The sequence below is a fragment of the Plasmodium coatneyi genome, chromosome 5, assembly GCF_001680005.1.
Source record: "Plasmodium coatneyi strain Hackeri chromosome 5, complete sequence".
In the NCBI taxonomy this organism is placed as follows: Eukaryota; Apicomplexa; class Aconoidasida; order Haemosporida; family Plasmodiidae; genus Plasmodium; species Plasmodium coatneyi.
In genome coordinates this window covers 929,927-945,552 of record NC_033560.1, presented here as the reverse complement: position 1 = coordinate 945,552, position 15,626 = coordinate 929,927, and the positions used below count along the sequence as shown (strand labels likewise).

At 30.6% G+C, this 15,626-nt stretch overlaps 4 protein-coding genes across 4 annotated transcripts; 3 read left to right on the top strand and 1 right to left on the bottom strand.

Annotated features, from left to right (window-relative positions):
- Positions 1–721: 721 nt before the first annotated feature.
- On the top strand, positions 722–3,587 carry PCOAH_00011710 (Uncharacterized protein; the record flags this gene model as incomplete). Its single annotated transcript, XM_020057980.1, has 8 exons — positions 722–1,248; positions 1,514–1,624; positions 1,756–1,853; positions 2,023–2,157; positions 2,328–2,455; positions 2,639–2,780; positions 2,908–2,981; positions 3,128–3,587. 8 exons carry the CDS (start codon positions 1,062–1,064, stop codon positions 3,336–3,338), a joined length of 1,086 nt encoding a protein of 361 aa, XP_019913517.1.
- Positions 3,588–3,781: 194 nt separating this feature from the next.
- On the bottom strand, positions 3,782–5,598 carry PCOAH_00011700 (Uncharacterized protein; the record flags this gene model as incomplete). Its single annotated transcript, XM_020057979.1, has 3 exons — positions 3,782–4,824; positions 5,141–5,209; positions 5,499–5,598. The coding sequence occupies 3 exons, from the start codon at positions 5,596–5,598 to the stop codon at positions 3,782–3,784; spliced, it is 1,212 nt and encodes a 403-aa protein (XP_019913436.1).
- A 1,532-nt stretch (positions 5,599–7,130) lies between these two features.
- On the top strand, positions 7,131–8,292 carry PCOAH_00011690 (Uncharacterized protein; the record flags this gene model as incomplete). Its single annotated transcript, XM_020057978.1, has 5 exons — positions 7,131–7,334; positions 7,532–7,574; positions 7,706–7,890; positions 8,088–8,211; positions 8,232–8,292. 4 exons carry the CDS (start codon positions 7,266–7,268, stop codon positions 8,121–8,123), a joined length of 333 nt encoding a protein of 110 aa, XP_019913610.1.
- A 1,616-nt stretch (positions 8,293–9,908) lies between these two features.
- On the top strand, positions 9,909–10,743 carry PCOAH_00011680 (Uncharacterized protein; the record flags this gene model as incomplete). Its single annotated transcript, XM_020057977.1, has 4 exons — positions 9,909–9,938; positions 10,063–10,195; positions 10,332–10,502; positions 10,637–10,743. 4 exons carry the CDS (start codon positions 9,909–9,911, stop codon positions 10,741–10,743), a joined length of 441 nt encoding a protein of 146 aa, XP_019913554.1.
- Between the last annotated feature and the right edge of the window lie 4,883 nt (positions 10,744–15,626).

The following is a 15,626-nucleotide window of genomic DNA, read 5'->3' as shown; positions in this document are numbered from 1 at the left end:
CTTTCATACAATATATGGGGAAAAAAAAAAAAATGTGTGGTAAAGAGAAGGAAAAATTTGCGGAGAATCCTTCCATCCCATTTTTTTTTTTTTTTTTTTGAATAAGCGTTTGCCTCAACACGGCACGGCACCTGTACTTTTCTTTACTTTTCTTTATTTCTTTTTATGCCTTTTTCCTTTTTTTTGTTTCCTAGTCCGCGTAATTTTTTAGTCCCCGACTCTCCCACACCCGCCGGTGTTATTTCCGCGCGTTTCCTACTGTACGCGAAATTGCATGCACGTACTCATGTACGTAAATGTGGATATGCACACATTTAGTCGACTCTCTCATATTTTGCACGGCACATTTTTCTCTTCTACTTTTCCGAATTTCTGCATGAGGAGGGTTATAAAAATGTAAAAAAAGAATCACCGCTGTGTAATGCATCCGCTTTTTTTTTTCTGCGTATCTATTTTGTAATCTAAATAAAAGGTGCTTTTCTTAAATTGCTAACAAAACACAAAGGAGGGTGCGTAAAAATAACAGCATCGCTTCTAACAGGTGGGTAATGAAATAGGAATGTGAAGCAATTCTTTCCTTTTTTTTTTTTTCTCTCTCCTACATGTAAAGATAGGTGTACACAGTTAAGCGGCATGTCTATTTTACATTACCGCATATCTTACTGTGGGCTTCTATTTTATTTTTTATTTTATTTATTTTTCTACTTACTGAAATGTAGGCAGCGTGTTCAGATTTACATCTTGAGTAGCGCAGGGAGGAGGGTCAATCTGTAAGCCAAGGCTCCGAGCGAAGGATGCCTAGCGAAATAAGCTAATTGAAAAATAACTTAATAAAAAAAACAGCGAAGGGAACGGCTCCCTTGTGCATATTCCACTTCCTATACCCCACCCGTCAATCCTCTCACGCTCTACGCATGTGCATATGTGTACGTGTACACACGAACGTATGTCCCAATTAACATTATATAAAAAAAAATATAGAAAGTGCAAATCTGCATGTGAAGGAAAACTGTACGACGATATAATTCTTCTCTGATAGATAAAAAGAATTCTCTGCAAAAATGACTCTCAATGACCATGCGAGTGAATCAAGTGACGTTGATACATCTTCTAAAACGAAGGAATCCCAAAATGAGGAAAATGAGAAAAAGAACATAGACTGTGCTTCCAAAGGTAATGAGGTGGAGGACAATTGTGAGCGAAGAGAAAAACGGGATAGAAGTTCATCTTGTGAATCGTACAGACCAGGTAAAGCGCGCTCTGAAGTATTGCACACGCATCTTCGTTTGCATCTACCTACGTGCATATGTACACACGCGTATTAGGCATTCTCTTTTGCCATATAAATGAGCACACCTAACTTGTTGTCATGCTTAAATGATTCACCAGTTGTGTGTGTACCTATCTGTTTTTTTTTCTGTCGCGCATTCGGTTAAATTTTATTTTGCCCATTACCTCCTTGAATCTACATTTCCTTTTTCATCAAAAAAAAAATTATTCCTGACCTGTTCAGAAAAAAAGAAGCTGTGCTGTTGTCACGAAAAAGACACCTCCAAGTGTTCCAGCAAATCTGGAAAAAGTGGCTCAACCCCTAAGGTGAAGAATTCGGACACGCTAAGCACAGGTAGGAGTGAACATGTTACCCTTTTTGTGATCGCTATTGTGTACGTCTGTGTGCGCGTTTGTTCTCCCCCCAAACATACACTTGTGCGCACACAGACGTACACGAACCCATGTATTTCTCTGCACATGCAGCCTCCACAGGAATCAACGAATGTGCAAACAGCGCGGAGAACATAAATGAACCCTTTAAATTTTTTATCGGTGGTATTCCACAGAACATCTCAAATAAGGTAACAACGGGCGCCCCGTTTCGATAAGGCATATCACGCTTGCTCTTCGATTCAACAAAATGCACCATTGCATCACTGCGTCATAGTTTGTCTGTATATTATGTTGCTGCCTGTTACCTTTCCCTCATTCAAACCTTCGCGGTGTAACTTTCCCCCCATATCCTTGCAGTACCTAATAGAATACTTCGAAAAATACGGACCCGTGCAAAATGTGGTCATCGCACAAGACCACGAAACGAAGAGAAACAGGGGATTTGCGTTCGTTACAATGTCATCTCAAATAAATAGAGATAAAATCCTAATAGTATATAGAAATATAGAATAGTTGCTAAAATGAATAGGCGTAGATTACGCAGCGTGGCGACGTGTATTCATGCACCCACGGGGGGAAGTGTTCACATGCATATATGTATGTGTGTGTTTTCTTTTCTTTTATTTCATTTTTTTTTTTTTTTTTTTTTGGTTCCCCTTCAGGACACGCATGAATTCAACGGGAAGAGAGTGGACGTTCGTGAGGAGAATAACACGACTCCCTCAGATATTCAGCGTAAAATATTCGTAGGAGGACTGAACTACTACTGGACTAAGGATACTCTAGAGAGGTATGAATTGCGTTAAAAGAGGGGAGGGATAACCTTTTCAAACATAGCACCTCGTTACGCGTAACGATAAGGATGTGTGCCTGCATAGGTACGCATGAACAAACGCACAGAGGGGGGCATAAAGGGATGTATATCCCTTGGACACCTTTTTATTTTCCCTCTTATTTTTTCACCCTTGCGCAGCTACTTTTCCGCCTTCGGCGAAATCGATGTAGTTCAAATTGTGTTGGATTCTTCGGGTAGATCCCGATGTTTTGGCTTTGTGGTCTTTGCAAATGAATCATCCGTGGCGAAAGTTCTGAAGCATAGGAGACACAAAATTTACGTAAGCGCAGGGGAAAATAATAATTCCCGGAGAGGACCAAATAAGTGTGCATGTGCTAAGCAGTCCCATTCGGTTTTTGATCAGCGATTCTATCAAACCGCGTTTTCGTTTTCGTTTCCCTTCTTAGGACAAGATGGTCGAGGTTAGAAAAGCGGAGCCTAAGAAGCCCAAGATGGCCATGAAACGACAACACAGCAAAAGGTAAGCATGAAAATGAATAGTGGATTTTTCCTGCTCCCCTACGGAGGACACGTGCAATGAAAAGGGTAAACGTTTCGTTCTTGTACACACACGCGTGAATACGCTTGTACACACTATCACTTGTCCCCACTTCATCCCTGGTATAGCCGCTCCAAGTTCGCGCAACCCCCGCCATTCATGGCGCCCTTCCCGTGCAACAAAGAAACGATGGCACAATGGGCTAATTTTATGTACAACGCTTGTAGAATGCCCTTTTTATTTAATAACAGATTTCAAAACATGCCGGATTTTTATCCAAACTACGGCTTCTATCCCAACTCGATGGAAAACTCCCATCCGCCAGATTATAACAACTAGCTTCCGCGATGTTGTAACGTTGCTGTGATACTTGCGGAGTTCTACTTTTTTTTTTTTTTTGCGCACCTTCAGTGATAATTCTTCAGTGATGATTGTAATGTCTCTTTGGTGGTTCCCTAATTTTAACGTTATAATACCCATTGTGATGGTGATGATAATTTTTTTTTTTTTCCTCACTAAAAGGAACCAATTAATATACATTGTTGGCGATGCATTGTTCTTTGCAAAGTGTCTTAACATTTTACATAAATGACAAATAAATGGTATTGTAAAAATGGCTAAAAAAAAGGGGTAACATTTTTCTTACTAACAAATGGGTAGACAAAAAATGGACGCGCGCAGGGGGAAACAAAAAAATAAAACCAACTCAAACGCGCACTTAAAGTACAAAATAGGAGGATCTCCTATTTCAAGTCTTCAAAAGGGTGGGAGCGAAAAATACTTCACTTAACACAAAAAAAGGATTTTATGCTTTTTTTACTTGGATGAGAAGAACTTGAAGACTTCTCTCTATCTGAACTAGGGCACTTCATTTCCTCCTGTTCCTTAGAAGTGTTTTTCATTTTTTTGTCATTTTCGGCCTGAAGGTCATTTTTTCTTTTATTATACCTTTTTTTGAAGTTTAAAAAATTAAAAAAAGAATTGATTTTCCTTTTTTTGTCTTTCGCTTTGTTCTCGTCACTTGGTGACGGCTTTGCACTTTTTCGGCTTCTAAAGAACCGGTAAGAACGTGTATTCTTATACGTAGGGGAATCATTTTTGCTTTTTTTTAATTCTTTCCTTTTGGACTTATTGCCCTGGTTGTATGCAGGGTGAGAGCTGGGAGTACTGTCCTCGTGGTCACGGGTGCGGTTGTCATCACTGTCCCTATTCTCCCCATTGCTCATGTCCTCATTAAGATTACAATAACTCCCATCGTCCAGGTCGTCACCACTCTGGTCAGCAGCGTCCCTGTTAGTATGACCACTGCCTAACGTTTGCATTAATGATATGCCCCTCCTTCCGGCATCTAGTTCCTCCCCTGATTTTTGCGAATTCAAGGAAACTATTCTATCCGCAGAATAGCTTTTCTTGGATAAACCACTTAACTTTTTTTGCGCAAAAAAAATACTTTTTGAGGAATATGCACAACTTTTCATTAGAAGAAATTCTTTCAGGTTCTCCTTGTGACTTTCACTCACTTTATTACTAATGGTCGAATCTTCTTTACGCGCATGTGAATTTCTGTAGTTGCTTAATAAAGACAATTTTTCCCCACTTTTGCTTTTGTAGCTACAAGATCGATTCTTACTGTTCCAGTTAGAACGATTGCCAAATAATTTTTTGTTCAGAATGTCGGCTATCGATGCGTTGGATATGCTAAATTTTTTTGTTTGTTCTATATCGTCCTTTTCGTCGGTCTCTTCTTTCTTGTCTGGCGGGAGGAAGTTAACATTTTTTGTCTCCACACTGTCCTTTTTCCTGTAAAGCATTAACTCAGCAATTTCTACGCGGGGAAATTGGAGAAAATGAACGAAAAAAAAAGCAGTTAAAATGAAGAAAAAGAAATTTTTTTTTTTTTCGGGGCTCCGTGAAACTTTGTCGAAATTTCCTTCACCTCGTATGCACTTATATGTGGATACATTCGTGTGCGTATATTTTCCACGCACATGTAGGTGTATACATGCACCCGCTTAAAAGCGTGCATTCTTGTGTATATGCATATATTATGCGCAAAAAAAAAAAAAAAGAACGCGCTAAATGCAGCCTGGACAACGCATAAACTCAGTTTCGCATATATGCGTGGTAATTTTTTCCTTTACTTAGTTGCTTTTCCCTTATGGACGCGTGGATCTTGGGGTTTTGCGTAATTGCCTTTTCATTATTAAACCCTGAAAAATTGTAAAAAGGTGTTTTTTTTTTTAGAAGGTGAGGATGCACAGTAAGCATTCAAAAGATGCCACCCAGCTGGCACATGTATACTGATAAGACAATAAAAGTACAGCGTTGGTAACTCTATGAAGACATCGAGAGGGTGAAAATCCGTCCCTTTCTTTTGCAAAGAAGGGGAACGAGTTTATCCAGACAACGCGTAGACATATATGAAGCATTTGCACAGCATGGGCGTAACATTCTAGTAGGAAACGTTTGTAGCTACGCGTTGTAACGCATTTTGCATACCCGTGAAGGGGGATCTTTTTAATGGCGCATTCTTGGGGTAATTCATTTTCGTACGTGCGATTATGCGCTTGCGTTTGGAATTCCTGTACTCGCGCAACATTTGTTAAAATTATTTATTTACTTGGGGGCATTTAGTGAAAGGGGTAAGGTACTATTGACCTTATTTTGCTATTTATTTTTTTTACGTGCAAAAAAAATAAATAGCAAAATATGTAACGGAAAAAAGTGTGCACTTGCACAAATGGGGGACTGGTGTGGCAGGAATAAAATAGAAGAATTAAGCTTCCGCAAAAGAACACGCACGTAGGAATTATTTTGCACAAATTTACAAGTTACGGTTGTGCATAAAATTTTCCTCTTTTTTTCCCGTGTAATATTTTAAAAAATGGAACTACTATGTTAACAAAAAAAAAAAAAATGCGAAGGAATAGACAAACATAATGTGAAACAACCTTATTTCTACAAATTGCGAAAAGGCAGGTGTCCTCTTTGTGTGTGGGCTTCCATTTGTGCTGGAAACATGTGTCATGCGAAAATTCAAATGTTTACATCTCAATATGACCTTAACATCTTTTGTCTTTTCTTTCTGAAAAGGTGAAAAACGCCGAAGGGTTTTTTTCCTTTCAGACTTTTATTTTATGCGTGAATTTATTTCCAAATGTTGACCAACAGGTTGTAAAAAAAAAAAAAAAAAAAAAAAAAAAAAAAAACTCAGTTTTCCTCCATAAATTAGGGTCAACTTTTACGAGTGAAAAACAAATTATATTATGACACACGTTTCTCCTTATTGCCAGTTCACAACGCAGAATGTGCATTTTTCTTCCATTTTTTCGAAATTTTGGGTTAAAATGAAAGTAAATTTGTTCGCTATCTGATTTGATGCAATTTGGCTTGATTTTTTTTTTTTTTTTTGAACCTGTTGTCCAAGTGACAGTTGTTAAGTAGATCGAACGCCGCCAAAGCCCTTTTGAACTTTGGGCATTCTGGCTCTAGAACCTTTTTTCCCCTTTTTTTTTTTTAAAGACGTATTGTACACTGTTTTAATACTTACGATGGAGTGAACTTTCAGAAAAGACTTGCAAAAAAAATTTCCTCCATTTTTAACATGTCAGTATAAATTTTTTCATTTCCTTCATTATGACTAGTAAAATGTGAAATTACCACTTTTCCAACTACAATGGCCATTCTTCTTTCCACAGAAAGCAGGAGTGTATGTATGGGGAGGTGTCCCCCTTACGCAAAATTCAGCATCACATATATAGCGGAATGTTTGTTTATAAATTTTATGACAATGTTGACGACGAGGCCTTACTTTTCCTGAACCCCTTAACATGAAGTAGTTTCACCTTTGAACTGAGAGCAGGGGCACTCACAGGTTTTTTTTACTATTTTCAAAAGTGAAAAAAATTTTTGAGGATTTTTTTTTTTTTTTTTTTCTCTTTATTTTTCACTTTAAAAATTTGGGATATTAATAAGCATAAGAAAATGCATAGTAGCCCATTTTGTCATTACCATTTTGTTACCATTTAGTTGGCCTTTTTTTTTTTTTTTTTTTTTTTTTTTGGGTCCTTTTTCCCCTCATGTTTTCCTAACACGAATAACATTTTTTAAAGCCTTCTTTTCCAAAATTTTACGAATGCGTAATAGATGAAGGTTGTCAAGTCACACGCATTCTTTCTCTTAAAATGATAAAAAAACAGTGCCTGGGGGATGAAACCAAATAAAACATCACTAGATGAACATTTTTAAGTTTACCATTTTTTAAAGATGACAAAACCAAATGAAAAAAATGACAGCAGATTATTTAGGAAGCTGCTCCACGAGAAATTGACAAAGGTTAACCAAAATGAATTTTCCTTATTTTCGCAATAACATAACTGATTAAAGGAAAATGCAATTATATGCCTATCACACGCAACGTACAAACACGCGTGCTTCAATTTTGAGTCCCTACTCATGCGTCTGTGCATACACATTTGACAAAGAAAAAACCTTTTTTTATACGAACCCCAATTTTGTTTTTTCTTCCACAGAAGGAAATGGATGACGTTTTTTTTTATTCTAAGCAAGTGATGGGTAAGGGGGAAATATTCAGCTCGCATAGAAAGTGGAAACGTGAACCCCCCATATATACATAAAAAATCATGTGCATATGTATATGTGTTCCTCGTTTTTATTCTCCTTTGACAATATTTTTCACGACGTAGGCATCGCAGCGGGGATACTATCTGGATTTTTGCGCATTAAAGGGATTTTGGGATTTCTCTTTTTTTTCATTTTCCAGTTTCTCACGTCTTTCGCCCTGTACAACAAAAAAATAGATGAAAATCATTTTATGGACAATTATAGCATCGCAACGAGCAACGTATTTGTTGGACTTTCTGCATTTCTGGTATGTGAAGAGGGGCACAAAAGTGTGTGCATGTTCACATGTGTACATATATTTTTTGTGTATATATTACTTATTCATTTCATTAGATAAGCAGAATGCTGAATCTGCTGTTGGGGATAAAAACGCATCCCCCTTGTGCGGAATTGCAGATAAAGTAAACATTATATGGGTTTCATTTTTTATTTTTTTTACCGAAGGTATCATGGATAACAGTCAACACGTTATTAATTTAAGCGAGTTGCATGAGCGGAGAAGTGAAAAGAAACGGCAATGCGAAGTGGAAAATAAATTTTTGCAACAAAGAAAAACAACATGCAAAAAGAAAAGAGCTTCATTAACCGGTCGAACACAAGTGGTAGATTTTACGAAAGCGTTTCACAGTAGCAAAATTGGGAGCAATTTTACATCATAAAAATTATACTTTTTAAGCATATCGTCTAACGTACACAAAGCAAGAGTATAGAACTACGTTTTTTGATCGAACTCCCCATTTGAACATCTTCCCATTTTGCTTGAATGGCGAATAAAATAATTCAGCTCAACATACTGCGGTGTTTTGTTTCCCCGAAGTAACATCTCCCCTTTAACATTGTAGCAATTTTTTTTGTCACATTTTTAGTATAAATTTTAAAAGAAATGTAACTGATACATTTTTACAGAATAAAGACAGTGAAGGCGTGCGTCTTTCATTTTACCAAAAAGTATAACTTAACCAAGTGGTACAACACAATGTTACTTCGTTAGAACGCACAAACATTTTTAGTCATAACAAAATCGCTCTAGATATGTTAGTAAACTACAGTTCATCGTGCTGCAAAAGCCAAATTATTTTGTGCTCTCAAGGAAGAACCCAAACTCAGTATGATTAACATTTGAAGTTTTGCCAAGCAGAAACTACAATGTTTAGCAATCTCTAAAATATAAAATGAAGGTATTTAACATATTTAAGGCAACCGTTTGTTCTTTTCCAGTCTTCACATTTTGAATTCTTACATCCCATTTGGTAAAATCTAGACAAAACAAAAGTTCTGTGTTCACTCAAAAGAGATATAAACTTATAACGTACACGTAAACATGTGTATCCGTGAAAAAGTTTATATGCATCACTACGAATCGTTATTCAACTTATGCGAAATATGCACGAACGAAGGATAATTTTTTTAGTATATACAGAATTTTTCGTGCGAAACGTTAATGAACGAATTCTTTCTCAAACATGATATGAGAAGTGACTCTCTGAACATATCAAAAAAGCTAATTTGAATTTTTTTTTTTTTTTAATAACGCAACAGTATTTACAATTTAATGACTAATTAAAAAATTAACACCTTTTCGAAGTACACCCCATCGCATATTTATAAAAATTACACTGCATAAAATGTCAGAGTGAATAAAGCCTGCACGCACACGACAATTCAACCTGTTTGATGAAAACGTAAATTTATATTGCGTACATGTGAACATATTTTTGTCGCGTTGCATACCAGGTATGTGCATATGTATACTCAATTTCATATTTGCAAAAGACAACAATTCATGATAGTTCAATGAATTCCATTTGCACGTAATTTCCGAAACAGCCACGCGAAATTTACTTCCATAGCTGGTAAAAGGAATTACTCACATTGTTAACAGGCAAATGGCTATTACTCGATTACATATGTACGCAATTTTTTATATGTACATAAGCAAAGTTTAAAAGATTCGACATTTTTGCTATTTTAACTTTTTTCTTTTCAAGCTGTCACCGTACACAATTATTACAACTATTCCGCAAATACATGCGCTTCAAAATAAGCCAGAGAAGGGCAACACAATTTTGTAAAGCATTTTTAGTATTATTCATTGTTAAAAAATACAGAATTTCTGTTTAAGGAGTTGCGCTGTGTACCCATTTTTTCTTCGAAATATCATTTAATTTTTTACAAGCGCGTTTATTTTTACACATCTTTATAAAAGTCGTAGCGCTGTTTAGCCTTTTTCATTAAAATTTAAATTTTTACCTCTAGCTACCATAAATGAATAAGTACATTTTGTCCAAAGAAAGGGTAATTTTAAAAGATATACATGTATACTTGAACTTATGCGTGTACCTTTTGTTATTTTAGCACCCCAAATTACTTCATGCGCTGTCTACACTCATATTTTTACCTTTTTAATCTCGCCATTAAGAGGTCGGAAATAGAGTCCATATTTAACGAATTTGATAAGAATAAAAATGGATTAGATGGCAAGCAGCTAATATATTTACTAAAATCGATTGGAATATACCTGAACAAAGACGAATCCGAGGCTTTATTGGACGGTGAAACAAACATTTCCTATATTTTTATTACCCTTATTTGCTCTTTTTTTATGTATTTTTAATAGTTCATACTGTACATTATATTGTTTAACATTACATTAATGTTGTAATTTATTTTTGCTCTTACGAAATGTAGAATGTAGGATACACGGTAACCTAAATTTAAATAATTTCTACGCCATTATGCAAGAATTTTACTATGATGAAAATATTGGAAAATTGCTATTAACGTCACTGCAAGCTCATACAAGGGAAAGCGCTAAAACGATTACCATTGCGAAGCTAAAAAATTTGTTGATGACCTTGGGTAAGAGTCTAAAAGTGTCTATTTGTGACCACATACATAAATGCGGTTTAATGCAACTCCTTGGTTGCAAACATGTTATGTCTTACATTTCCAATTAAAGAAAAAGGAAACAAAAAAAATTCATTCCAATACAGGCACCGGTGTGAGGCTGACAGAAGATGAAGTAGATGCCTTTTTGAATGTAGAATTCAATGCGAATAAAAACAAGGACATATCATTTGATGATTTTATATACAAGTAAACGGAAAAGCAAGTCCGTTATGTATTCATTCACATATTTGTCTTACGTACAATGTAGTTGTAACATTTCATTTAAGCACAACTGAATACCTTTATTTAACAACTTAGGGTATTGAAAGAGTGAAATAAAGAAATAAAACAGAGGAAAGCACTTCTTTTCACACCTTAATTTGTATATAACTGTTTTCTGGACTAAAATGATGAAAAATATTCCTAGAGGTAAATAAATGTAATATACATTATATTCTACAAAGTTAGTAAATATCTTGAATACATTATGTATACTTTTCTATTTTCCTCCCTTTTAGAATTGTGAATCAAGCCATAGGAACTAAATATAACATCCATTCAACAGATGAAAATAGACAACGTCCAATATACGCTTGTTTTGACATAATTTTTTTTAAAGTTATAATTAAGATGAATTCGTCTTCATAAAATTGGTACATATGCGTTTCGAAAATCCAATTTTATGATATATTTACATGTACGTTTGTTTGTTTCTTTTAATGATGTTTATACATAAAATGCTACGTACTTCACATTTATCTTTATTTTCTCATAGTACAAATTTCTCAAACTAATAATAAGAATAACATTGTAATTTTTGTTCTATATCAACATATCAGTATAGTCTTTCTAAAAAATTGGAAACGCTTATTCTTGTTTTCATGGCATCAAATAAACATCTGAAACATGTTAGCATTTAGGAAGTGAAATTTCTCATTGTGTATTCAAAATAGGATTTAAGTTATGTTTGTTATTATTTTTATCCTTCTCTCTCACATTTTTTACATATTCATAAAAATTTTTTATTATGGCACGTTTTAAAAATGTAATTATATAGGGAAACTCACGTGACAAATTTGTCTCCATAGGTTCGTTTCCACTTTAAAATCTGATATGTATATTCTGTTATATAGAATATACGATGTTACCATTTGATATACGTGACACAACTTCTAAATTTTCTTTTTTAGCTGTCCATTCTTCATTGAGACTTTATATTTTCTAAAAAGTGAATTACGTAAAATTCGATTAATCAAAAAATCTAAATGAAAAGGTACATCTTTAACAGGGGTTAATAAGTTAGTAATAGTGTGTGGGTCTTAGGGCAAATAAATACATTATTGAAAGACGAAATAAAGTTATATCACCTATTTGCCACTTACACTTCAGTATTGTACACAGGTAGTAATCAGTTCCTTCCCTAAATGCCGTGAAAAATGAAAGAATAGGACAAATATTCTTAATCATGCAAGCACACAAAAGTCTCTTTAAACTTTGCAAATAAGAGAAAATGACATTTATGCAATTTATATTTCTAGTTGTTGCACCGGTAATAGACTGTATATTGTATTTGCCTAATTATAATAGATTATCTCTTTTAAATTTTACCCATAAAATTTTCTGCACACCGAACAATCTAAAACTTTTACGTTCTTAATGAGCAGCAAAAATATAATTAGCAAAAGAGCTCTCGTGTCTGACTCTTGTTTTTTCTTATTGGGGAAATATAATAATATCTCTCAAAGAAGGAAAGTTGGTATATATAAACAGCCTACATGTTCTTCTAACTCTACCTGTGATGAGCATTACAATTTTATAGAAAACATATTTATCACGATCTTATTTCAGGTGGAACTAAATATAAAATTTTCAGGACTTCAGCAACTATTTATGCAATGGTATAACATAACAGAAGTTAATGTAAACTAAATAGACAATATTTTACTAATGAATTTTATAGAATATATATCATTCATTAGAGCAAACAATGGATCTCGGTCCTGAACAAGTATATGTTAACATTATAATTTAAACAAAAAGCAAAAATAATCTTTGATTAATGCTCCAGGAAAATTTTCAGTTGGACTAATTTCAAAGACTTCCTTTAATGCTCGGAGAACATGCCAAATGAATTCTATATATAATGTTTTTTAATTCTACATTCATTTTTTTACATAAGTCAAAATAGACAATGAATAAAAAATATGAATCTAAAGAATTTTAACGCAGATATTTCATCTCTTAACTATTACACATTAGCCTCTGCGCACTTGCTGTTTCTTAGTTTGCAGCTTTTTAAAAGAAAGGGGGGAGTTATCTTCTATATGAACAAGGAAAAACGTATTTTAACTTCCTACAGAAAACATGCTAACTTCTTAATAAACATATGTAAATTTATAAATAGAAGGTTTATTAATTTTTTCTTACTATAGTTATGTTTTCTTATTAGTCAAAGGGTCACATAAACTAAAATAAATTTTATATGAGTTTATTCAAAAGCATAAATATGAAAACATCAACATGTAATTCTTTGTGTTCGGGGTAATCCCTGTTATATGAATATGTCTAAATATTTGTAGAGTGCAAAACGTCTTCTTTAAGCAACAATTTTACTAAATATATATTTTGTATAGAAAGTAATAACAAATGATGCCTTCAAATTATTCGTTTTCTTCCTTTTACATATATTTCACATTCATATCGGTTATTTATATTAAAAAAATGGTAACACAAAAAAACTTTAAAATACTGTATTACAATGTCCATTCTTCAAGTAAACTAATTATGGGACATTTAGCATGGAAATAAAAATGAAAGTGTATACTTAGACAAGGTTTTTCAAATGAAAATAAGCTTCATTCCTTACTACACACTACATACATAACGAACATAAAGCTTATTATTTAGTATAAATTTAACTTAATGCTTTTATCAGTCTTGTTGGAGTTATATACATAGTATGAAAATAATTTTACATAAAATATTCATTATATTACAATTATAAAAGTCACTAAATAATAAAAAATAGTATAAAAGTAAGCATTTAATAAACTCATAAATGATTGATATTTCACCTTACAGAATTTAATGAAGAAAATGTAATTCTTAAAGAGTTATAGGAAGTAAAATGGTAAAAAATATGTGCCAATACTATTTTAATAAATAGAATAAATTAAATATAATTAAATTAAAATTATAACTTAATTAAAATAAATTAATGAAAAAAGGAATTTAGATATATATAATTTAAAGAAATAAAACATATAAATTTGTTTATATGCTTGACTTTTTCTTTATAAGTCATATTTATATTATATTTTATATAATAAATAAATTAAATTAATTATAAATAATATATTTTAATTCGTGTATTTAATTTTTATTATCATATTAATTTTATTATAATAATATAAAAGATATTTATTTTATATTAATTATTTAATATTTTTATTTAATTTTAAAATAAAATTATTTAATTCTTGTTTATTCAATAGAATATTAATACAATTAGCTAAATAATAATATAAAAATGATTTATTAATATAATATATTATTTAACTTAATTTGCAAAAATTAATTAAATTATTAAAATTAATTATTATTTCTAAATTACAATTAATATATTATTTAATTTTCAATAATAAATATAATTTATTTATTAAAATTAATTATTATATTATTTAAATAATTAGTATTATTAATTGGAAAATGTTGATTGGGGGTTAATAATTTATTAATTATAATGTTATTATCATTTAATAGTTAAATTATTTATTTTTATTTTAATATAAATTAACCAATATATATTATTTATTTTAATATTATTATTAATTTAATGTGTAAACAATATTTTTAAATAATTAATTAAATAATAATATATAATTAATTATACGTTATATATATTATATTAATTTAATTATTTTAATCTTTTAATTTGTGTATTTCTTTTTTTTAATATTATATATAATTTGCCTTTAATTATTTATTTAATATTAAATTAGTTAATACACTAATTAATTATTATATTATATATTAATATCTTTATTTTTTTTAAATTTTATTTAATTAAAATAATTAATTATTAAATGTATATTTAATAAATATATACACATTAATTTATTTTAATAATCATATATTTATATTATAAAATTATTTATTATTTAATTGTCCAAATATATATAATTGAAAATTTTAATAATTATATTATTTATTTTTATAATATATAAATAAATATATTTATTAATTAAATAACAATTAGTATTGTTTTATTATTTTATTTTTATTAATACATTTGTTATAGCTATAACAATAAAAAAATTAATTTAAATTAATTAATGTAATAAGTAATATATTTTATAAATTCCTATTTAATAATAATATATTAGTTAAAATATTTAATATATTAATTTATTTATTAATTAATTTAATACACTAATATAACTATTTATTAAATTAATTCATTTGTTATATATATTCATTTAGTTTTTGCGCATATTATTATACACATATTAATTAAATTTCAATACAATTATATATTAAATTTCAGAAATTATAAAAAATTACTTATACTTTAATTTATAATATATTTTTAATTATATTTTACCATAATTTATTTAGTTGAAAAATTATTTTAATAATAAATTTATATATTTATTTTAATTATAAATTATTATATGTATTTTTACATTTATTTAAATATATATAAAAAAAATAATAAAAATGACAATAATTAAATATATATATATTTTTTTGTTATTTATATATATTTTTTATTAATTTTAATAAATTAATTTATGTTATTATTTAATTTAGTTATAATTTAATATATTTATTATTATTTATTTTATTAATAATAAATATATTTGTTAATTAATATGTCTATTTTATTTTTATTTAATATATTTATTTTATTAATTTATTTAATTAAATATTATTATTATTTACATTATGATTCATTATATAATTTTTATTTTTCATTATTATATTTATTTATTCCATTAATTCAAATATATTTTATTATTATTTATTATTTTAATTTTATGTAGTATATTTATATTTTATTATTATTTTATTTACTATTTTAATTTTATATAA